Below are 26,550 nucleotides of genomic sequence, written 5' to 3' on the forward strand. Positions count from 1 at the left end.
GTTTTGTGGAACCAAGATGTCCCAAAGAAATGTAAGAAAGTATTATATTCAACCTATTATGAACCCATACTAACCTATGCAGCTGGATCGTGGACTATAACAAAATGAGAGGGGAGTAGAATACAGGCAACGGGGATGAAATTCCTAAGATGTATCGAGGGCAAGACCAGAAAGGATAGAATTAGAAATGAAGAGATAAGGAAAAGGACAGGAATCTTGAAACTTCAAGACAGGATAGAAACAACAAAGCTAAAGTGGTATGGGCATATGATGAGAATGGGAGAAGAGAGTGTGCCAAAAAAAAAAAGCATTTTCAGAGAAGTTAACAGGATAGAGACCACGAGGAAGACCCCGAAAGAGGTGGACAGATTCAGTGTGGGAGTGCATAGAGAAGAGGGGAGGAAAACCAGATGTACTTAAAAAAGGAGAAGAGTGGTGGAGAGACAGGCACGATGGAGGTCCTTGATTCACAACCTGACCGGAGAAGCTGGAAATGGGAAATGAAGATGATGATGAATCTGGGTTTTTGTTCGTCTATATCACAACAGGTCCTGTTTAGTCTGGAGAATCAAAGTTCAACTGTACACAGTATTCTACACCTAACATTAGAGATATGGGCATTCCAAATTCAGGGGTGTGATTATTTTTGAAGAACTTCTTGAGAAAATAGAATATCTTCAAACGTGCTTCGCTTGTCAGCCATGCATTGACCTATGTGAATGAATGTTGTCCCTAAAAGGCACTGCATATCTATTTTTACCTTTACTGTCACCTATGGCAATGTGAAAACACTGTCATCACAATTTTACGGGTATAGTAGAATCAATACATAGCTGTCAGAAGGTAAAAGAACTCTGCACACAGCATGTGCATTGGATGTGTGATTAACTGATTAGTGATTCACTTGAACATGACCGGGTGAGTTGGCCATGTGTTTAGGGGCACGCGGCTGTGAGCTTGCATCCGGGAGATAGTGGGTTCAAATTCCACCGTCGGCAGCCCTGAAGATGGTTTTCTGTGGTTTCCAATTTTCACACCAGGCAAATGCTGGGGCTGTACCTTAATTAAGGCCACGGCCGCTTCCTTCCAACTCCTAGGCCTTTCCTATCCCATCATCACCATAAGACCTATCTGTGTCGGTGTGACGTTAAGCAACTAGCAAAGAAAGAAAAAAGCATTTGATCACGCCCTATGGCTAGTGAACAAAGTATTAAAGATATTTCATCTTCTCAAGAGTACTAGTCAGATTTTGAAATAATTACAACCCTGAATTTACAATGCTCATATCTGTTATGATAGGTATAGAAAACAGTGTAATTCTATTTAAAAATAGAAGTTTAATACCATTAGTACCATTATTTCAGGGAGTTAGTACAGTTATCTCTGGAAAAGTACCGCAAGTTTGATTATGAGGCCCCTAGTGTTGTATTGAATAGTATGTCTAGCCCTTAGTCCTGTTTCCTGATATGGGATCGGGGATGAGGCGAGATTAAATTAATGGCATGCTTTTATGGCTGGATGCCCTTCCCGAAGCCAACCTCAGCTGAGGAGCTGATGAAGATGAAATGAACGATGGTGAATGAAATTAGGTAAGGAGGCAGAAGGAATCCACCGTAGCCTATGAATAGGAACTGTCTCGACATTTGTCTGGAAGTAAAATATGAAAAACTGCAGAAAGCCATTCTCAGGAGAGCTGGTGGGGCTTGAACCCATTCATCTCCCAAATGCAGAGCTTGGTATGAGGAGGCCCTTAAGAACAATATATGAAAATCCACAGCCTGTTTCCAGTCATTTGACAAGGTCAGGAATGGAATGAATGAAGCCCCCATCTAGCGGCAAGGTTAGAAAACGTGCCAGCTGCCAAAGTTTGTCGCACTCCTCTGGGGCAATGATAAATTATAAATGACTGATAGATGAAATGTTAATGGAGAATGTTGCTGGAATGAAATATGATAGGGAAACTGGAGTACCCGTAGAAAAACCTGTCCCACCTCCACTTTGTCCAGCACAAATCTCACATGGAGTGACCGGGATTTGAACCACGGTATCCAACGGTGAGAGGCCGGTACGCTGCCGCCTGAGTCATGGAGGCTTTCCCTTAGGAACAATTCTGAAAGTGAAAATATATTTTCAAAATCTTTAACAGTTTGAGTTATTTGAGGTGAAGACTATAGTTGACTCACTCTGTATGTATGTGAAAAAGCAATGTATGACAATATGAAATGCTGCACAGTAATCAAGTTAATTTGAGAATGAAAAAAGTATGGTTAAGAATGTAATACACTTATATGAAAATTTGTAATGGCTGATTAGTTTATCTTCCTTTGAAAAAGAAAGGAATGATATAGCAAGTTTGTGTCATACAGAATTTTCTGAGTTGTTCCGGTGATTGATTCAATGACAGTTAGCGGTCAAAAGATGACCCACATTCAGAACAGCCCTCAACATTGTTTGATAACATTTATTTTTGCATAGAATGAATAAAACAAGAGTAAATTCACAGTACATCACACAAAATACAGAACTAAGATAGCATGAGTAATTTGCTAGATGTGGAATGGAAGAATACCCAATTCATTCTCAGCACTCTGGTTTTCAGACCATTCTTTTATGATTGCAACTTAGAATTATGATGAACACTAACTGCAAGACAAAAAATATTTCTTAATATTTTACCTGTACTGATCTAATTTTTATATGGTGCCCTTTCAGTACAACTATTGTAGGTTTCATGATATAATGTTATTTAATTCACTGTGTATTCTATTTATCTGTGATTAGGTTGGTGAGGCCTAGGGAGTCTTTCATTTCAACACTCTTTATGTCTGTTCTCTTTCTTTTGAAAATACCTTAATACGTTGAAGTGTCAGAACACCTCCATTTTCCCTCTGATTAGTGTCAATAGAGGACAGCTGCCCAGTGATTGACACATGCTCTGTAACGGAATTCATTGTTGACCTGCTAACAGCACTTCACCCTACTATCTCTCTCTTGTAGTTTGAATGTGCACGCTGGTGGAGTTGCGCTTACATGACCAGCTGCTCGTGGTCCTACTTCAATTTGCCATACTATACAACATAACAACTTTTACTACAACTTGCAAAAGAGTATAGACAAGGATATGTTTACTAATGCAGACTGATCTAGGGTCAACATCACATTTCAGAGTGAATCCTGATACACATCATCATTATCACCACCACCATCATAGGCACTCACTCACTGGCAAGTATAATAATGAATGAAAAAATAATTCCAGAACCACAAGCTCTGCCGCAATGCTGGCATGTCAAAGCTCCCTGTTATTGTATAACCTGGTTGTCATTTCTTCTCTGGTTTTCTTGCTCCTTCTAGTGATTTCTCTTCCCAGACTTGTGCCTTCCTCACTTTATTCAAAATGTTGTGGGCCCTCGTGAACAATACGCTGCAAGATTGGCCGATCAGATGCTAAATCCTCCCAGTTGTTAACACTTCTTCATATTAGACTTTAGAATGTCCTACTATTGCTTTTGCTATCCTCCCCAATTACGTTGTCTATTCTTCTATCAAGAATACATCACTTGCTTTGGAAGGCTGTGTTAAACATGCAAACAACATGGCCAGCCCATCAACGCTGATGTCCCATCAAGTACCTTGGAGTTCAACTTGATCATTCGCTCAACATTTAAAGAACACTGCCATTCCATTGGCATGAAATTTAGAGCAAGGAACAACTTACATAGGAGGTTATCAGGGTCTGCTTGCAGAGCACATCCAGCAGCTGTGCATAATACGGCCTTGGCAGTGTCTTTCTCTCAGCTGAGTATGCTTGTCCTGTATGGGCCAACTCTGTACCTACTAAAAAAGTGGATACTGCCTTGGATGAAGCATGTCATATCATCTCTGGTTGCATCAGACCAACTGTTGAGAAAGTATACCATGACCTTTTCAATGGCAGGGAGTTGAAAAGTTTAAGAGACAAGATTTCCACTTCCGGAGATGCACATGGCCCTGAAGTTTCCTCAGCGTACACCAAAAATAATAATAATGTTATTGACTTTACGTCCCACTAACTACTTTTTGGTTTTCGGAGACACCGAGGTGCCGGAATTTAGCCCTGCACAAGTTCTCTTATGTGCCAATAAATCTACCAACACAAGACTGACGTATTTGAGCACCTTCAAATACCACCGGACTGAGCCAGAATCGACCTGCCAAGTTAGGATCAGAAGGGCAACGCCTCAACCATCTGAGCCACTCAGCCCGGCACACCAAAAATGAGTACCAGGTTAATTCCTGGGGGCAAGGCTAACCACTCTACCCCATCAAGTGCCAAGGTTACAGATGGTGGAAGCCGTTACCTTCCACCCCTCCAAGGGCCTTCATGGCCTGCACGGAGATGACTTTGACTCTTACTAATTCCCAATTTGCCCTGTGAAAACTCAACGTGAAGATTTTGATGGCCAGTGACAAGGCTACAGTAGCTACTTCATACTAGAGCGCCTTCAATATTTGAAGCGAATCTGATAAAATAATCACCATCACTGGCCTCTTCCAAAACAACTGTTGTTTGTTTGTTTGTTTGACTGTCATGCCATTTTACCCCAAGATATTCTTCTAAGATAGTGCTAGTGGTATTTTCCCAGACCTTTAAGTGTCTTCTGTATGTAGTCCAAGTCTCAAGTGCTGGTGTTACTATGGCAGTGTAAACATATATCTTAATCTGGACACCAAGGTCATGGTTTTCGAAGATCCTCTTGAGGAGACAATCAAAGGCCGCACTAATGCATTCTGAGGTGATACTGTAATTCAGTGTCAGTTTGTAAATGCCAAGGTAAGGAAAGTGATTGGTATTATGCAGGATTTCGCTACTGGTCGTGATGGAAGGAGCTGTCTCTTTGGAGTTTGATGCTGGTTAGAAAGCAGTTTTATAAAAATTTGTTTTTCATCACACCCACAAGATCTGAAGGTGACAACGTGGTAGTACAGGGCTAGGAACTGGGTAGGAAGCGACTGTGGCCTTAATTAAGGTATAGTCCCAGTATTTTCTTGGTGTAAAAATGGGGAAACCATGGTAAATCATCTTCAGGGCTGCCAACAGTGGGGTTGGAATGCACCATCTCCTGAATATAAAATTAACAGTATGTGACCCTAACTGCATAGCCAGCTTGCTCAGTCTGGTTAGAAAGGAACTCACACTTTTTAGCAGTCATCATCATCATCATCCTCCTCCTTTCCGCTTATCCAGCTCCTGCTGGGTTGGGACATTTATGGCAATTCTCCACCTTCCTCTCTCCTTCCACCATTCCTCTTCCTAAATCTTGTCCCAGTTCAGGTTTCTTCCTCTTGCTCTCCTCTTTAGTGAATCGATTCACCTTGTTCTAGGTCTCCCTCTCCCTCTTTCTTTGCCTCGAACTTCATCTCCGTCATTTGTTTTGGTATTCTTTTTTCCTCCATCCTCTTTACATTTCCAAACCATCTTAGTTAACACCTACAAATTCTCTCATTTAGGTTTTCCATTCTGACCTCCTTTCTCACCTCTTCATTTGTCAATCTGTCTTACCTTGCTTTACCTATCATACTTCTTATGTATTTCATTTTGCTGGCTTCAATTCTACTCTCCTTCCTACTTGTCACTGTCCAGATCTCAGCCACATAAGTTAATTTTGTACACGATCTCTTTACACTTCCTTGGTACTTCCTTCTTCCAGACAAGGTTTCTTACACTCTGGTAGAATACATTGCCCTGTTGCACCCTCTTGCTAATCTCCATTTCCAGTCTTATATTCTGCATTAATTCACTCCCCAGGTATTTGAAACAGTCAACAATTTCAAGGCTTTGACCACCAATTTTCACATTGCCTTTCCCTTGTCTTTCTCCTCTTGATATCACAATGGTCTTGCTCTCTGTACTGATTTTCATACCATACTTCTCAGTTTTCTTGTACAGTGCATCAAATTGTTCTTGCACTTCTTTGCTGTTTCTCAAGCCACCATATCATTTGAAAATAGTAATAACTTCATCACCCTATTCCCATACGCTTCCTTTGTCTGCTTTACAATTTCATCCATAACCATTAGAAACAAAAGAGTGACAGCAAACTCCCCTGTCTCAGTCCAATTTCATTTTTAAACCATTCCATCTTTTCAACTGGAGTCTGTATGCTGCTGACACAGTTGTTGTACATTGCTTGCACTCTTTGTACAGTTTGTGTACCCAGTCTCTTTTTGACCATGATTTCTCAAATCTTTTCCCTGGAACACTATTGGATGCTTTTGTTATATCTATGAATGTCATGACCACATCCTTTCCATATTCCCAATTCTTTTCCATTAATTTCCTTGCTGAAGATTGGGGGGTGTCCTCCAGATCTTCCACTTCTAAAGCCATACTGTTAATCTTGCAACTCTCCTTCTACCTTTATGCTGGTGTCCTTTCCAGTATTTTTGCCACTTGTGTGTATAGTCATCACACACTTTTCTTGTCCCCTTCTTAAAGACTGGTATTATTATTCCCTTTCCCAAGTTACAGTACTATGCTATAATACACATATCATTTATGACCTCCCTCTCCGACACAGATAAGAATTCTTATTTTCAGAAATGTAATCATGTATTGCGATACAGATTATTTTTTCAATATTATTATGTAATTACAGACTATGAGAACAATTATATCTTACCGACTTGTCCTGCCAGTTGGATTGTTATCTGAGGTCCAAATATTTCCCAGCCAACTTGCAAATCTTTATGAAGTTGCATACAGTTGGGAAGACTAATCTTGGAGGGCTAAAACACAATGTAACAACATAAAGGCTATAAATAAAATCTCTCCTTGTTCAGAATTTTAAAATGCTTTCAATGGATGAGGAAGTTACACCAATATTTAAGATATTAAAAGTACAGGATCATGTTTTGAACAGGTGTTGATTTACGATCTTCTTAACCCTGACAGTAACACCATACGTTTTTCTGACGTGTTGTGCGAATTAATGCCATCTATTCCTCTTAAGGAGGGGAGAGTTATCCCCTCCACCACCTCTATTCCTTGTTCATTCCATCTGGTAACTTTAATGTAACTTTAAATAATAGGCTTTGAGTGACACGTCTTCGAAACGTGTGGTGTAACTAAAGCGATGTTTATAGACGTGTTACTGTCAGGGTTAAAAAAATAAATGAAAAAAATAAATGGCATGTTCAAACTCAATAGCAGAGTACAAACAAGTTGCCAGTTCATACTGAATAGATAAAGTACTGTAGTCAGGTCAGATCAAGGATTTTTATCTAGATGTGAGGACTGGTTTGAGGTCCACTCAGCCTTTGTGATTGCAATTGAGGAGCCATCTGATGATGAGATGGCAGCCCCGGTCTAGGAAGCCAAGAATAATGACCGAGAGGATTCGCTGTGCTGACCACACGACACCTCATAATCGGGCTGAGCAACAGTCGCTTGGTAGACCATGGCCCTTTGGGACTGTTGCGCCATAGGTTTGGTTTGATTTCCAATGTTCCTATAGCCCTATACGTGATTTGATTTGACACTTGTTTGCTTCTTTCCAATACTCACAAAACTGTCTTTTGAATTTAAAATGTACTACAAGCAACCCCTGAGTTAGCCAGAATATAATTCCATATTTTAAACAGAAATGAAAACAAGCATTATGAGCACTTTTAACTGTTTGCTCATTTGGTCTTGTTTCTAAGAACATGTAATACATAACAACATCACTTAACTTTGAATTTACATATTCATTGTGTTTGTTCCATTTGAAATGTCTTCGATCCCATAATCCTAAGGGCTTCAGTTGTGTACTATTAACAACTTGATGATAATTAATAATCTAGGTGTTTTTAAAAAATGTTAATATATTGAAGAAAGTGAGCATTTAAGCACCATTTATTAGAATGGCAGGAAAAAATTTCTTCTTACTGTTGTAGATGGAGACTTGGAGAGTGCTGGCCAGCTATATGAGAAATTGCAGATATGGAGGGTTTTAAAGTTAGCTCAAGATGATGTACTTTTTTACTACCATAATTGATTTTAAGTGAGCAACTTTCAATACCTGATAAGTTTGCCCTTTGAAGGACATTGGTATTTCTGATGTAGTAATTCCACTTCATGCACAGACTTGACCTGAGACATTTCAGGTGGACACATCTAACATCTTGATATGCCATCAATAAGGACACCAAGTCTCAGAAGCACGTAGAAGAGTCGGGAGTATAACAGCCTTGTACACAGACAGATTTATGTGTAGCTGCAGGTTGTGGGACAAGAGGATGTGCTGGCTAAACTTCCTGAAAGCAGCTGCTTCTGCTGCGCTGATTTGATAGTTAATTTCCTTGTCCAAAGGGTTTCAAATGTTATAGTGCTACCTAAGTACTCCAATTTCTCCACAGACTCAAAAGTTACACTATCAGTGTTGATATCTAATGGCATATGCACTCCAGGGCCAATCTCGCATGCCATTATTCCAGTTTTCTTCACACTAACTTTGAGTCCAAATCTAATGCATGATTTGTGAAATCTGGTTACACTGTTCTGAAGACTCCCTCAAATCTGCGAGAATGGCCACATCATCAGCAAATATCAATCCATTTAGAGTTCCAAACTGCACTTTCCTACAGGTTCGGAGTCTCAATAGGTTGAAGAGGCCTCCATCATGTTGATACCGGAAGTGGACGCTGTCAGTACTTTTCAGTGCATCATTTATCACAGCTGTGAACAAATGGAAAATAGTGTTGGAACAAGACCCTTGTTTCACTCCACAACTGACTCGAGCCCTTCTGAAAGCATACTGCGAACCCAGATTTTACAATGCAACTCTTCATGGAGGCTCTTGACCAACGACAGGAATGTTAGGGGACAGCTGATCTTATGAAACACATCCAAAGAGCATCATAAGGTACACGATCAAGGTCCACAAAGCAGATGTATAGATCAAGCTGCTGCTCCAGGCTTTTCCTTTGTAACTGACGCAGGGAAAACACTACATCAATAGTACAATGGTTCTTATGAAAGCCGTACTTAGTATCAGGGAGTATTGTTTCAGCAAGTACTTCCAGCTGGTTGAGCAGTACTCGCAAAGATTTTTCCAAGTATGGTAAGCAAAGATATTCCACGATAGACATTACAGTCAAATGTATTGCCCTTTTTCTTGCAGATTGGGCATGTGAGGGAAGATTTGAAATCAGCCGGTACTGCCCCTTTCCTTCACATATACTAGAAAGCTTTAAAAATGTTGATATGGAGTGCTTGGCCACCATATTTTAGGATTTCTCCAGGTATACAATTTTCTCTGAGAGCCTTCTTTGCTACAATTTATGCTATTGCAGCTGTTACTTCCTGCATCAGTGAAGGATCATCCATACCATGGTCAATTTCATGATTAGATAAAGTTGCATTGTAATTGAAATCTGCACTATTGTCTATGTTAAACAGGAAAGTGTTCTGCCATCCGGCAAGGATTTCTTTAGGCTCAGTCACCCGCAATGTTCCATATTGTGACATAAGCAGTATTGTTTTGAGTGCTGTGGACCACAGGTTTTTTGGACCACTTCATAAAATGGACCAACATGATACTGGTCTGCGAGAGTCTGGCTCTCATTTGCCTTATCTAGCCACCACTGATTTTTCAGGTTCAGGGGCAGTGTTTGCAACTCTCTGTTCCTTCATGATACTTGGCTCCTCATCTTTTCGGAGGTATGGTTTTGCTTCCAGAACTTCAGAAGTTGTTGATGTCTCTCTATTGTAGAGATTAGGACATAACTGTTGCTGTCAAACCAATCTTAATACACTTGCTTGTCCTTCCCAAGGATGCCTTCCACAGCTGAGAATATTCCACTAGTGAACTTAATCCAGTTTTCTTCTACATCATTTCTGCAACCCCATTCTACTTCACCAGCTAACTTGGAGATCTCTTCTTTGAGATTTTTCCTGTTTTGGCAGAGAAGTTTTGTAGATCCAGTCTATTTGGTTTCTTTGGAATCATTTACTTCTCTTTGTGCACCTGGATATTCAGATTTAAGTACAATCAGCCTGGGGTCCATCCAACAGCATGCACTATGCGCTGCTGGGAACATCCATTATCCATCATCAAGTATTTTGAATTTGGGTATTGCCAGGTTGTTTTTATTTGTCAGCTTGCCTGAACCAAATGTTGGTGATAAAGAGCTTTGAAATTATTAACTTGAGATTGTTGAGATTATTACTGCTATAAAAAAGGCCAAAGTGCACAAAATTAAAATCATTTAGAGTTTTCATGATTTCAACTTTAGTTGTAATCATATGAAATAGTAGTTATGACAAATCAATTAAAGCCACCACACAGTAACAAGGAACAGTTTCAAGATAACTAGAAAATTGAGCAGTTCTTTCGTTGAATAAGCTCAGTAATGCGTTCCTTTATCCTGTGGTAGTAACTACAATGGCCATGTTCATTGCTTTCTGAGAATCATTTTACAAGCATGTCAGTCTCAAATTAATTATTCCTTCACTTCTTACATCTCTGTGTGTAGGGTTGAAATTAAGGCATAATTTATTCTTGTTCTCTAAAATCCTTTGTATAGACTAAAACAGATTTTATTCACCATTATGGCATCCTTGTATTAACAACTTACCATTCATCACATAAATAATATATTACCGTACTAGAAAAATTTGTATAGTAACTGTTATTCCAATTTTGTTTGTGAATAAAGTTTTCAAAATATTACTCACCAGAACTTCAACTAATGATGGTGGAACATTTAGTCCATCAGGTACAACAATAGAACCTAAATTCTCCTTTGTTTCGACATCAAATATACTGAACCAGTCTATGTCAAAGATGGTCAGGTCTCCAGGTAATTGTAATTGAATTGTTTCTTTCTTATAAGCTCGTAGTGGATCAAGGCTGAAAAGGAGAAAAAGAAAGAATGCTGTTATGGATAATAAAAGAATGAGGAAGCCAATAAAAGCTTCCTTTATGATGGATGAATGGTTCTTAAATATACAAAGTGTTGTGGGGAGTTCTGTGTTTTCTTCTTCTGTTAGTGAAGTGGTGGTTATAGTTTTAAAGGGAATTGCAACAAGATAATTATCTTCTCCCAACTCTAATCAGGAAGAGCCTGACACTTCTAAGAAAGAAAAAAAAATCCTGAAAGAAAGGAAAAGCTATGAAAGGCATGAAAATGAAAGATGCATCAGGCTTTACAAACCTAATGCTGTTGGGATTAAGAATTGTTGATCAATGAAGGTCAGATAAAAAAGATGAAAGTGAAGAGCCTGGTAGAAGGAAGCCAAAGCAATGCTAATCTCAGCTAAGGACCTTTTGTCGTCATCTTCCAATCCCAAGCGGGATTCCCAGGTAGGTATCCTCTTGTGCCATATTGAGCACCAAGCCATGCTACAGAATAGCAAAACAGAAAAATACCAGATGCATGAATGGTCTTGTTGACCTGAGAAAATTTTAGTTCAATAATAATGTTATTGTTTTTCACATCCCACTAACTACTTTTGAAGGTTTTCAGAGAATTTTAGTAAGGGGGCATGACACTACGGGTTTAAAGATATGCATGATTTTAAATATATTTTTAGTGATGTAATCATGTCATATGATCATAAAAATAAATTTTTTTGTTCAGGAAGACCCAGAGAAATTCTGACAAACACAAAAAAAGTTGACTTTGGTGACTTAAGAGTATCATATCTCCTTAAATGTCTTAATTTTAGGATGACTGGGTGTAATTTCTTTTTTCTTTTTTATAACTTTTGCACTAAGATCATACTCACTATCCATATTCATCTGGTACCTTCGTACCCTTGGATGATGGTTGTGGTCCAACTCCAACCCAGAAGTAAGTATCTGTAAACAGTACATAAACCACTGTAGCTAATACTGAAGAAATGTTAATTTTCAAAGATATCCATAACGATAAAAAAGTAAACTTGTGTCCTCATCCTGAGCCCGAACCACCAAGGACAGCGGCTAATAGTGTTAACCATTACGCTACGGAGGCAGACTCCATAACGATAATGTGTAACATATTTTCCTACAAATTTAATTTTTTTTATCTTCAACAACAAGAAATCAGACTGAAATCCATCAAATCAATGTACTGTTTAGGAGTGCAAATTCTTATTCTCTCCTTCTGTTTCTTGTTTCCTATGTATAATTCTCATCTTAACATGGTTCAATCAATAAATACTAGGAAATAGACGGTATAGAAATCTGCAAGTGAATTCTTTGCACTAAAACTAATGTAAGATTCAATATTCTATGTACAATAATGAACACTTTATAATTAAATAAAAATCTCAATGTTAGAACAGCATATATACTCAAGACAATGAGAAAAAATCTTTTACCTGGGTGGCTAGATATGACTTATGCTAGATGTGCCTTAAACATGACAGAATGTAATTGGACAGGATAAACAATTTCCCTAAAGATGTTTTTCTATTTTTCAACATTAATGAGTTTTTGGGGCAATGAATACAAAGATGCACTCCTCCATTTTATTTTGTTCCTTTTCATTAACCAGGTCAACAATAACATGTGAGAAGGTTTCTTTGGACTCAAGCGAGCATGATTGCATACTTGTGTTTTTAACTTTTATATCTGCTCTTTCTGCCAGTAATGGTGCTGCTAATTATTACTGCCACAGGTCATGTATATTTTTAAAGTTTATCATATTTATAGCTACATTATCCATACCGATTGATTGGAAAGGAAAACAAAAAGTGATAAATCAAGTCATGTATAGAGAGATACAAACATGAAAAGAAATGCATAATAGGAAAACACACTGACAGGTCAGTGGGGAAGAGGAAGCAATAAGAATAGCAGACAAGGACAAACATGGCAACACAAAAGGACAAGGGAAATCTCCATATCTTCATGCACTGCAATGCACCCTCTTCACAGAAATCGACTCTTTCCTCACCAATCCAGCTCTTTTTCATCAGGTAGGCAAAACCACTCACTGAAGGTCCAAAGTATTCTAACAAAAGTTGTAAAAGCTAATCAAACTCTGTTCTGCAATTACAGAAAGTCATACCTTAATATTTCATGTGGTCTCCTTTGTTTTTCAAAACAGCATCAACATGTTTTGGCATGGATTCTACCAATTTTTTTTGCAAATATTCTTGATCTCTTCATTGTGAAACCATACCTTGATAAGCAAACATATCATGCTCACCTTTAATGATCTATCCAATTTTGCCATTCTCTTCTTACAAATGGCCCATGAACTTTCAATGGAGTTGACATCAGTTGAGTTAACGGGCCAAGGAAACATTTCAATGTTTTTATCTTCAAAGAATTTGTTGACCCTCTTGGAAATGTGGCATGGTGCAAGATCGTGTTGAATTCCTCCTTCGAAGGATTTCTATGTAGTAGTCACTGTCCATCACACCCTTAATGGGCACTAAAGGTCCTGGCCCCTTGTATGTAAAACATCCCCAGAACATCACTTTTGGAGAATGTATAGATGCTTGATGAATATGGGTCGGTGACATTTTCTCTGAATTTCTTTTTTTTTTTTTCCACACACATACAGAATACACTGACTGCAAACTTCAAAATGGCCTTCACCTAAAAATACAACTTTCTTCCAATCTTCCCCAGTCCACTCTTTATGTACTTTAGCCTACATCAATGACTTTTTTGTACATAGTGTCCATCAGAAGATCTGCTTCTTTACTGGTCTGCACCTTCTTCTTCCTGCATCCAACAATCTGCTATGAACTATTGTAACAAGAAAATTTCACCCACTCTGAAATCACGGTTTAAGTCAACAGCTGAGAGCCTGGGGTTTATTTTACTCTTCGTAAGTATGAAACGGTCTTCTTTTGGTGTAGTTTTGGGTTTCTGACCACAGTTTCTTTCCTTCAGCGATAAAAAGGAAGAGGAATGGGGACAAGCCCCTATATCTTGGACAGACTGAATAAAAGAAGCAACCAGGACATCCCTCACACAATCAACCCATTTGTCAGAAGACTGAAAATGATAAAAACGTACACATAGAAATGTCCTCAGAGAAAACGATCAAGATTGAGGGAACGATAAAAAAGATGAAGAAATGTCTGTTATCAACATACAAGAGCACTCATACTTAATCTAGTATCCACATTCATCAACCACTTACTAGACGCAGGAATCCAACGCACAAAAACTTTGATAACAGGATGGAAATTCTCTTCATCACTCCTAAAGAATACATACTTAAAACAATATGAAGTATATAAATACTAACTTGAATCAACAATATTCTCAATGAAGAGGCATGATTGAATTCACAGGTATTATACAACCATATCACACACGGCTGCCTTTCTAACTACAGGAGGCAGGATAGCCGACAACAATTTTCACTTGCCTGTCACCAAGGCACCTATGCTTCAAATCGTGGCCAATACATGTGGGAGTTTTGAAATAATAAATCACTATCCTGCGATTTGAATTCAACGCAGAACTGGAGATCTCATGGCTATAGTCACAGTATCATCAGTCACATAAAACTACAAGCTTGTTTAGCTTTCCTAAATACACTGTTGATAACACACACAGAAAAATCACTTTGCAGTATAAGACAGAAGTGAAATCGGTATGATTCCTTTTACTTACATAAACTTTTTGTGAATGTGAATAAAAATTAAATACAGAAATAAAAGATCTACAATTTTTGGTCTATAGGGTAGTATGGCTTGTGTTGAATGTCACTCAGATGATACCCATCCTTTGCCTCTTCTTTCAAAGTACTATTTTATTTTCTCTCATTTTTTTTCTTTGCTGGCCAAGTATATATGTAATTGGTATTTTTTTAAATTGGTGAAATGTAATCTCCTTAATGTTTTATAGTTTGTAATTTGTATTGCTGCCATTCTGAATCTTCTCTTACCGAGCTCGATAGCTGCAGTCGTTTAAGTGCGGCCAGTATCCAGTATTCGGGAGATAGTGGGTTCAAGTCCCACCGTCGGCAGCCCTGAAGATGGTTTTCCGTCGTTCTCCATTTTCACACCAGGCAAATGCTGGGGCTGTACCTTAAATAAGGCCACGCCGCTTCCTTCCCACTTTTAGCCCTTTCCTGTCCCACCGTCGCCGTAAGACCTAACTGTGTCAGTGCAACGTAAAGCAACTTGCAAGAATCTTCTCTTTACTAATTTTTTAACCTGAGTTGAAAATGCAGTACAGTATTATTTTTGCAAGAACTTGGCTGTATACTGCAACCTATTTTCCTGATCTGATAACTATAATTTGATAGTAGTCTAGAAATTGAAGGAAAATGAAGGTAAAGGAAGGCAATTATACCAGACAAAGTAATCAGTCTTAAAATGAGTTACAACATTCCATTTACATAGAGAGGTATGGTATTAATACATATTAATGGACAACTTGGAAAACATATCCTCTTATAACCACCTTTAATATCTTTATAGAAATTAGTTTATAAATTAATATAGTTACCTTTTGTTTCACCATCATACGTAAACTCTGGAATTCTTAATGTTTTGGCATCAATGACCTCGATGGATTCAGAAGACACATTGTGCGAATGTCCATTGATTTGCGAGATTTTCTGGGTTGCTGGAGGTTCGAATTCTTCAGGGATGTAGATATCTCCAAATGTGTTTTGGCTTGATAAGTCATAGATAGCAAACCACTTAATTTCAGTGATTTTCTTCCCATCAGGTAGTCTCAAAGTGAAGTCCTTGTTGAAATAACGGGCTAGTACGTTTGTCCTGTCAAGAGAAGAATAATTCTGTTACCATACATTTACTTTTTCGGGTAGTTTATAAATGTATTTATTCAAAATTAGTTTTGGCACGCTGAAGAACTTAACAGTTATAAATTACCAATGCCATTGCAGGAGAATCCAGTAACGTTGAATTATAGTTAGCTTGACCCTATTGCCATTTTTGTTTATCCTTGTGATGGGCATTGTTACAGCAGAGCTTATTACAAGATATTAGAATCTTTCCGTATTGACGGTTTTCAATTTACAAAGGAAAATTTTAATGTGTCCTCCTAGTCAATACATATATATATATATCTCCATCATTCGATGGAATAATAAAAGTCAAACATGTTTCGACTCGTTTGAGCCATCCTCAGTGAAAAAAAGGAGGTTCAAGTTATTTACTTAATAGAAGCTACAAATGTGTTAAAAACATGAAGGAACAAATGAAAAACAAAAGATACATGACGGGATTTTCCTTTGTAAATTAAAAACAGCAGAGCTTGCCAACCGATACCATGAACCCTTCCCTATATTCATACTATGCTAGTTGCTGGAAACAAACTTTATCTCTAACAGCAAACCCAAGAATGGAATATTACAGATGGCTGCAATTTATAGCTGTTAGGTTCTTCTGACTGAAGAGCCTAACAGTTATAAATTAACCGAGTCGAAACTGAGAAGAGATGGCTTCAGATATTACAAAAAAAAAAAAAATGCAGTTGACTGCAATTCAAAAAGTTAAAATACTAAGACAGATGCAGAGGAATTGAGAACAATCCAAGATGATGGCATGGACCTGTAATAATTAACTTAATCAATTCCATAAAACTATTCTAGGCTGTATTCATGAATATCAAAGCATAGTAAAACATCTTCTTAGTGTCTTATCTGTTGAGGATGTTAGCAATCATCATAGCCACGTTGTCTTGTGATATGACCACCCTGAAGAGCTCCTTGGACGACATGTTGCACCATCTGCAAGAGTTATCCAACAAAGCAGTCCTCTTCTCCTGTCATATTTCCTTCTAGAAGAGCTGCAGAAGGCAGTACTTGGACTCGTTTTCCATTTATGGCCTAGGTACTGCAGTTTCCTCTTCTCAACAGAAAACATGTCTGGCTCCATGGCTAAAAGGTTAGTGTGCTGGCCTTTGGTCATAGGGGTCCTGGGTTCAATTCCTGACAGGGTTGGGAATTTTAACCACAATTGGTTAATTCCCCTGGCATGGGGACTGTGTGTAAGTGTTGTCTTCATCATCATTTTATCCTCATCATGAAGCGCAGGTCGCCTACGGGAGTCAAATCAAAAGACCTGCATCAGGCCTCTCAGGAGGCCAAATGCCATTTTTTAAAACGGAAAACATGAGTTCAGGTAATGACCATGTGTTTTGTCTTTTTTTTACATTAATATCAAGGTTGTATTGACAACTGGCATGGCACACCTTGTCTAAGAGATTTTACAGTCTCTCAATACTGTCAACAATGAGTATGGCGTTGTCTGCATATCGTATATTGTTGATAACTTCACCATTCACCTTTGTTCCGTCTAAGACATCATCAAGCACTTCGTTGAAGATTTGCTCAGAGTATAAGTTGAACAACAGTAGCAACAATAATGAGCCCTGTCACATGCCTCTAGTGGTCATGACTGACTCCAAGAGCTTGTTTTCAATGCGCACAATCACTTCTCAACCCCAGTAGAGGTTTCAGATCATACGGGTATCTTTCCATCTATCAAAGGCCTTGGAGTAGTCCAAGAAATAGGCAGTACATCACCACTGATATCTCCGCAATGCTTGAACAACACTTGAGTTCTGAACAGGGCCTCATTCATGCCCAGATTGTTATGAAATCCAAACTGAGATCTGTCCAAGTTTTCCCCACGTATCCGATAAAAACGAGAATAATTTCGAGAAATGTTTTCAAGGTGTGATTCATACAGCTGATTGTTCTGAAGTCGCTGCATTCTTTGTAGATTCCAGTCAGTCTTTTGGGATGATGCCAGTATCATAAACTTTGTTATATAGCTTTATTAATGTTTTCAAGTCAGAGAGAGAGGGAAATAAGAAAGGAACACATTCCTCCACTGCACTCACTCTCTCTCTCTCTCTCTGACTTGACCTGACACTTCTTCATTCCTTTCCTATGCTTATTTTATTAATGTTTTGATACATTTCTCCTACATGACCTTCAAAATTTCCACATGGATGTCATCTGGCCCTGCAGCTTTTCTTCTTTCGGTAAGTATGATTGCCCACCTGACCTTGGAGATGGTTTCTTCAGGGCCTTCAATGACACCCTGTTCCAGCTGCCTTGGACAATTTTCATCCTTGATGAGCTCTTGAATATAGTCTTCCGAACTTAAAGTTTTTACTACTGAGCATGTTGACTGTTTGGGTTGGGTCAGGTAGCCATGAGCTTGCATTTGGGAGAGGGTAGGTCCAAGCTCCACTGTTGGCAGCCCTGAAGATGGTTTTCTGTGGTTTGCCATTTTCACACCTAATAAGCTGAAGTCAATTAGAAGTACAATGCAGTCATGAAAGCTAAAAATTTGAGACTGAAAAGTATTTTCACATTCATATTGTTAACAAAAGAACACTGAAAAGCTTGTCTTCTAACCAGTCAGGTTATAATAGCATTATACAAACAAAACAGGTAACAGAAGAAAAACCAGGGGTAAAGCTACTGACAATTTGGTACCAACACCACAACATACCTTAAGTGACACTGGCTTCTCCAGCACTGAGTCATCAAGTTGTCAACTTCCTCATGGTCAGTGACTTGCACTCCAAAATCTGATAAATCTACTTACATTATATTTATTTATATTTTTTACTGGCAATTACAATATTATTACTCTGTAATTATCTGTAAGAGTTAAAACGACTATAAACAATCCTAATTAAATAATAATAATTCAATACTCATTTAGGTGCTTTGAGGGCATTTACTACTATTAATCTTTAATTCACACGAATGCCAGGAAGATGTGACTTACACCTTGTCAAAATCTTAAATATAGCATTTCATTAAAATTTATTACTGCTGTCTTTTATTTAACCAAAAGACGAAAAACATGCTTAAGTACACGGATATTTCTTTTTTTAGGATTTGCAATTGCCGTTAGAATGAGAATTGGACTGTTTCCAACCGAGCCACTTTCCCTTACTAATTTCACTGCTTCACGGTACCGGTACTACTATTAAGAAGACCCCTTAGATCTCATGATACAATCTAGCACTCTAAGGGCCAGAGAGTGGAGACTGCTAACTGAGGACAAACTTCTGGAAATATTTCCCTCAAACTGCACTTATCTTAATCAGCTAAAAGCTAAAGGAATCCTTCCCACTATAAAGGCCACACTTCTATCATCAAATGACATTCTTCATATATTACCAGTACTGTTTTTAATAATGTTAGGCCTATTGGCTTTATGTCCCACTAACTCCTTTATTTTGGTTTTCACAGATGCCAAGGTGCCAGAATTTTGACCCTCAGGAGTTCTTTTACATGCCAGTAAATCTACCAAGACAAGGCTGACGTATTTGGGTACCTTCAAATTCCAGCGGACTGAGCCAGGATCGAACCTGCCAAGTTGGGGTCAGAAGGCCAGTACCTCAACCGTCTGAGCCACTCAGCCTGGTAGTACTGTTTCTGATATGCACCATCAAGAAGAAATATTTTGCTCTTATTTTTAAGAGTCTTTATTTATCAGCTGCCACTGTGCTACACATTTAGCCGTAATATACTAAATACAATCCAAATGTTGTGAGTCATTAAGAAACACAGTGACTTACTTTCCATGCTCATCAGCAACAATGAATCCTTGGGGTCCTGGACGATTGGCTGCCCCTGCCCAGAAGAATGTGTCTATTCCATTACCATCATAGTTGAAGTTGATCAGTAGCAAAGTAAATTCATCCACAGCATACACTTCTCCAGACACTTGATGATGGTATGAGTTGATTTTACCAAGGTATTTCCCTTGATAAGCTTCCTTTTCTTCACATCTTCCTTGATAGACAGTAGCTGGAGGGAAGAACATTAAATGAAATGTAAATAAATCGAGTATGGCAGTGTTTCTCAACCATCAGGCCCTGAAGATGATTTCTATCATGTTGAAGAATGGTCTCAAATTAATTTTATGAAACTGGAAAGCATTTATTTTCTTTGATAATAATTAAGAATGGCATTTCATTTTCCTATACAGAACAAGTCTACCGATCCCAAACACAGATACTGAAGTTATTTCAGAAGACAAACACAAACAAGATTAGCAAGTGAAGCGCTATAAATAAATGCAAAAAAGAATCATCTTGCAGAACACTATCGGAAAGGAAGTACCTAATCTGGGAAATCAAACTCAAGAATTGAATCATCAGGAACAATCAAGACAAAATATCATCTGTGAAGGGCATTGTCAAAATGGGGAGGAAATACTGCTGCTGGCTGTATCATGATGTATCATAACCTGTAAAAGGAGGCAACCACAATTTGCAAACCCAGCACTGTTATTATTTGATAGGACAGGAAGAGATAACTAATGAATTGGAAACCACTGGGCTTCAATGCTATAGCTGCATACATGCTGAGACACATGGATATTCTAGGCACTGAAATCCTGTAGACTACAGTATCTGTCAGAATAACCAACCAACCAACCAACCAACCAACCAACCAACCAACCATTCAACCATCTGCATATAGGGCTATCATCCAGGTGGTAGATTCCCTATCAACAGTTCATCTAGCCTTTTCTTAAAATTTTTCAAAGAGCTTGGAAATTTATTGAACATTTCCCACGATAAATTATTCCAACTCCTTAAATAACAATCACATGACCTCAGCTACCATGTCCAAGCATTTTAATTTGATGCCATCTGGCTGCTTGCTTGCCAATTTTGACATTCTATTTTATTCTAAGCCTACTACATGACAGCGTAAACTGTATCTCTCTTAGGCTTCTAAGGCTGAGTTTTAATGAATTTTGTCAGGTGAACAACAAATGCTACCAGAAATATCAATCAATCAATCAATCAATCAATCAATCAATCAATCAATCAATCAATCAATCAATCAATCAATCAATCAATCAATCAATCAATCAATCAATCAATCAATACTACTGATCTGCATTTAGGGCAGTCACCCACGTGGCAGATTCCTTATCTCTTGTTACATGCTGAATTGTAGGCCTATGACATGGAGTGTCAAATGGACTTTTTGCCACCCTTCGAAAACCCAACTACCTCTGCCGGGTTTGAACCCACGATCTTGTGATCTGGAGGCCAGCACTCTACCAGTGATCCACAGAGGGAGCTACCAGTCAGAAGAGATGACTGGATGTTGGCCAGACCAGTAGGGTCAGTCTGTATTTATATTATTGGACAAAAAAGAACTTGGTGTTTGACTGCATGAAAAACAGCATAATAGATCGCATCCACCATGCCAAAAAAGGTCATACTCACTATACTAAGGCTGAGAAACCTTCCTACTACTTTCTGGTAAAAGAACATAGGAACAGCTGGTAGTTAGTAGAGAAAACAAGAGTTCAATATTGGAATGTCTCTGCGTTTTCTGGGTTAAAGAAAAGCTCTTGATGGAGTAAAATATTCAAAGCTCTGGTCAATACTTGTCAAAATGAGAAGACTGAAACACCTAGCATTGGAATTTTGCAACTGTGCATGAAAACTACATCTAATTGGACATTTTCATGACTACAGGAAGAACGTGCTATGGCTGCACACTATCCGCCCTCATGTTCAACATTTACAGTGCTATATCATGACAGAGGTTCTTAAAGAGGAGGAACGGAGAAATATCAGTTGATGAGAAAGAATAAGTCTTTGTTATGCATATAATACACCCATAATTATCAAAGACCAGTTAGAACTAACAATTACCTACTATGGAAAGATTAAATCACAAAAACTGAACTTACAGGCTGGAGATAAAAATAAACCAGAGTTATGATTATGGACTATGCCCAGAACAATCACCCTGAAATTTTGAACATCTGGGATCAATCTACTATTAAAGAAACTATTTAAAATAGTTTATGTTGGGCCCACCTTATGATTGAAAATTCTGTTTATTCTATCATACATGTTTCAGGAACAATATACATTCCCTTTATCAATGAAGTCAAATCAAGGAATAAAAAACAATATAACACTGTATTTTGTTTAGCTCACAATTTAAAGACGCATTGTATCCTAATTCACCATATCAATGAATAAACAAACTAGTAAAATTTTATGAAAATTATCATTACATAAACTTTTAATATAAGATCTTGAAGTTTTTCTTCTTTTTTGTATTCCTTAAATGATCAAATGCTAGTTAATACAATGGGTTCTCTTCTGTACTTCTTTTATTAAAACGATTCAAAGTTGGTTTTTTTTGGAGCAAGATAAATTTATAAAACATTAATGAGTTTTCTCTTTTTGGCCAAATGTATTAGCTCCATGTCATTAGGAATGTCTGTAAATTTATGATTCTTTTCAACCATATGCACTCCCATTGCCGAATATCTTCTACATTTGACTGCATTAACATGTTCTTTGTACCTTATAGCCAAACTTCTTCCAGACTGTCCTATGCATCGTTGCCTACATGTTTGGCATGTCAATTTGTAAATTCCTGACTTATTAAATATAAATATATTCCCTATTTTAACTGAATTGAAAATGATGTTATTAGTATTATTATGTTTTGTATGCTACAATAATGTTCCTTTTTCTGAAAACTAGCCGGTTGATAAGAGCGCTTATTTCTTTTTCTCCTTTAATAGATTTAGACAAGTCAATAGAGGATCAAGTAAAATACCTATTATGGTTAAGTTTATCAACACCTGGGATCAGTCGTCACTGACACAAAAGCCTGCTAACCTTAAATTCTTAGGTGTAAAGAATGGCTAAGGAGCGCGAGTGTACTTATTGTGGGTGTGGTGAGGCATTGAGGAGTGTGAGGGAGGAGTTGGAAAGTTTGAGGGAGATAATTAGGATTCTCACAGAAGACAGGAAGGAAGATAGGACTCCCTCAAACAATGTACAGGTTACAGTAGGTGTACAAGAGGGAGGGGAAGGAAAGGGAGGAGTTGTAGAAGACAGGTGGTCTAATGTTCTAAGGGGAAGGAGATTGCAGGCCAAGGGCTCTTTTCAGGATCAGAATTCAGGACAGGTGTCTGTGCTAAATCGGTACGAGTCACTCCAGGTAAAACAACAGAGGGAAGATGAGGGACAGGGAACTGTTGCTGAGATGCATGGAAGTAGGAGGAAGGGAAGAGGTAGGAAAGGGAAATGTAGAGCAGAGGATAGGAAAAGACAGGTGGAACAGGGTCATGGGAAGGAGAAAAGGGAGGAGGAAGTAGCTTCTGCAGCTATCAGGAAAGATAGGGCTGACCAGGAGGGGAGGGGATCAAATGAGGTGGGTAGGGTTGAGGCTCTGGTCATGGGGGATTCCATCGTTAGACACGTGGGGAAAGTGTGTGGAGGAAAGGGAACCAGGGTAGAATGTTATCCAGGAATTAGGTTGAGGCAGATGTTGAGGAAAGTAGAAGAGAGGGAGGAGGGGAAGGAGAAGGTGGTAGTGTTTCACGTTGGTACCAACAACGTAAGGCAAGCTGATATAAGTACCAACATAGTTGGAGATGTGCGGGATCTGGTAAATGCAGCACGGGTGAAGTTTAAGAAAGCGGAGATTGTTATTAGTGGAATACTGTGTAGGAGGGATACTGACTGGAGGGTGATTGGGGATTTAAATGAGACTATGGAGTGGGTATGTGGGAAACTGGGAGTGAAATTTCTAGATCCTAATGGGTGGGTAGGAGATAGGGATCTGCGCTCGGATGGCCTTCATTTAAACCACAGTGGTACGTATAAGTTAGGAAATTTGTTTGGAAGGGTAATAGGGAGGTACATTCAGGGAAACGGGATGGCCTAGGGAGCGGTGATAAGGGAACAGGGAACTGGAAATCAAGTAGGGATGACATAAAATTGTTAGTGCTGAACTGTAGAAGTATTGTAAAGAAAGGAATAGAATTAAGTAATTTAATAGATATATATTTACCAGATATTGTAATAGGAGTTGAATCATGGCTGAGAAATGATATAATGGATGCAGAAATTTTCTCACGGCACTGGAGTGTGTATCGTAGAGATAGGATAGGAAAGGTGGGAGGGGGAGTTTTCATTCTGGTGAAAGAAGAAATTGTAAGCTACGAAAAAGTTAAAGATGAGACACATGAAATTCTAGGTGTAAGGCTCATTTCTAAAGATAATAGGCAACTTGATATATTTGGAGTGTACAGATCGGGAAAGGGTAGCACTGATGCGGATTCGGAATTATTTGATAGGATAGTCAGCTATGTGGGAAACGACATGGAAAGAAATGTGATTGTAGCGGGAGATCTGAATTTGCCAGATGTAAATTGGGAAGGAAATGCGAACGACAGGAAGCATGACCAACAAATGGCAAATAAGTTAATATGGGAAGGACAGCTGATTCAGAAAGTGATGGAACCAACCAGAGGGAAAAATATCCTGGATGTGGTGCTGATAAAACCAGATGAGCTCTATAGGGAAACTGAAGTAATAGATGGTATTAGTGATCATGAAGCTGTTTTTGTGGTAGTTAAAAATAAATGCGATAGAAAGGAAGGTCTTAAAAGTAGGACTGTTTGGCAGTACCATATGGCTGATAAAGCAGGTATGAGGCAGTTTCTAAAAAGTAACTATGATCGGTGGAAAACGGTAAATAAAAATGTAAACAGACTCTGGGATGGGTTTAAAGAAATTGTTGAGGAATGCAAAAACAGGTTTGTACCTTTAAGGGTGGTAAGGAATGGTAAAGACCCACCTTATTATAATAGAGAAATAAAGAGACTAAGAAGGAGGTGCAGACTGGAAAGAAATAGAGTTAGAAATGGCTGTGGAAGTAAGGAGAAATTGAAGGAACTTACTAGAAAATTGAATCTAGCAAAGAAGGCAGCTAAGGATAACATGATGGCAAGCATAATTGGCAGTCATACAAATTTTAGTGAAAAATGGAAGGGTATGTATAGGTATTTTAAGGCAGAAACAGGTTCCAAGAAGGACATTCCAGGAATAATTAATGAACAAGGGGAGTGTGTATGTGAGGATCTTCAAAAGGCAGAAGTATTCAGTCAGCAGTATGTAAAGATTGTTGGTTACAAGGATAATGTCGAGATAGAGGAAGAGACTAAGGCCAAAGAAGTAATAAAATTTACATATGATAACAATGACATTTACAATAAGATACAAAAGTTGAAAACTAGAAAAGCGGCTGGAATTGATCAGATTTCTGGGGATATACTAAAGACAATGGGTTGGAATGTAGTACCATATCTGAAGTACTTATTTGATTATTGTTTGGTCGAAGGAGCTATACCAGATGAATGGAGAGTTGCTATAGTAGCCCCTGTGTATAAAGGAAAGGGTGATAGACATAAAGCTGAAAATTACAGGCCAGTAAGTTTGACATGCATTGTATGTAAGCTTTGGGAAGGCATTCTTTCTCTTTATATTAGACATGTTTGTGAAATTAATAACTGATTCGATAGAAGGCAATTCGGTTTTAGGAAAGGTTATTCCACTGAAGCTCAACTTGTAGGATTCCAGCAAGATATAGCAGATATCTTGGATTCTGGAGGTCAAATGGACTGTATCGCGATTGACATGTCTAAAGCATTTGATAGGGTGGATCATGGGAGACTACTAGCAAAAATGAGTGCAATTGGACTAGACAAAAGAGTGACTGAATGGGTTGCTATATTTCTAGAAAATAGATCTCAGAGAGTTAGAGTAGGTGAAGCTTTGTCTGACCCTGTAATAGTTGAGAGGGGAGTTCCTCAGGGCAGTGTTATCAGACCTTTATGTTTTCTTATATATATAAATGATATGAGTAAAGGAGTGGAATCGGAGGTAAGGCTTTTTGCGGATGATGTTATTCTCTATAGAGTGATAAATAAGTTACAAGATTGTGAGCAACTGCAACGTGACCTCGAAAATGTTGTGAGATGGACAGCAGGCAATGGTATGTTGATAAACGGGGCTAAAAGTCAGGTTGTGAGTTTCACAAATAGGAAAAGTCCTCTCAGTTTTAATTACTGCGTTGATGGGGTGAAAGTTCCTTTTGGGGATCATTGTAAGTATCTAGGTGTTAATATAAGGAAAGATCTTCACTGGGGTAATCACATAAATGGGATTGTAAATAAAGGGTACCGATCTCTACACATGGTTATGAGGGTGTTTAGGGGTTGTAGTAAGGATGTAAAGGAGAGTGCATATAAGTCTCTGGTAAGACCCCAACTAGAGTATGGTTCCAGTGTATGGGACCCTCACCAGGATTACCTGATTCAAGAAATGGAAAAAATCCAAAGAAAAGCAGCTCGATTTGTTCTGGGTGATTTCCGACAAAAGAGTAGCGTTACAAAAATGTTGCAATGTTTGGGTTGGGAAGAATTGATAGAAAGAAGAAGAGCTGCTCGACTAAGTGGTATGTTCCGAGGTGTCAGCGGAGAGATGGCGTGGAATGACATTAGTAGACGAATAGGTTTGAATGGCGTTTATAAAAGTAGGGAAGATCACGATATGAAGATAAAGTTGGAATTCAAGAGGACAAACTGGGGCAAATATTCATTTATAGGAAGGGGAGTTAGGGATTGGAATAACTTACCAAGGGAGATGTTCAATAAATTTCCAATTTCTTTGAAATCATTTGGGAAAAGGGTAGGAAAGCAACAGATAGGGAATCTGCCACCTGGGCGACTGCCCTAAATGCAGATCAGTATTGATTGATTGATAGCAACGAGTTCAACAACAAAGCTGA

At 38.4% G+C, this 26,550-nt stretch overlaps 1 protein-coding gene across 1 annotated transcript in view; it reads right to left on the minus strand.

Moving 5' to 3' along the window:
* knk (protein Skeletor knk) overlaps positions 1–26,550 on the minus strand; it is a 76,410-nt gene that overhangs the window by 36,918 nt on the left and 12,942 nt on the right. The window contains exons 2-6 of the mRNA XM_067150684.2: positions 19,497–19,728; positions 15,429–15,703; positions 11,753–11,825; positions 10,700–10,874; positions 6,663–6,768 (exon numbers count right to left, since the gene is read on the minus strand). Coding sequence (XP_067006785.2) covers positions 6,663–6,768; positions 10,700–10,874; positions 11,753–11,825; positions 15,429–15,703; positions 19,497–19,728 — 861 coding nt within the window. The remainder of the gene's footprint in view (positions 1–6,662; positions 6,769–10,699; positions 10,875–11,752; positions 11,826–15,428; positions 15,704–19,496; positions 19,729–26,550) is intronic.

Source organism: Anabrus simplex, chromosome 7, assembly GCF_040414725.1.
Source record: "Anabrus simplex isolate iqAnaSimp1 chromosome 7, ASM4041472v1, whole genome shotgun sequence".
NCBI classification, from domain to species: Eukaryota; Metazoa; Arthropoda; class Insecta; order Orthoptera; family Tettigoniidae; genus Anabrus; species Anabrus simplex.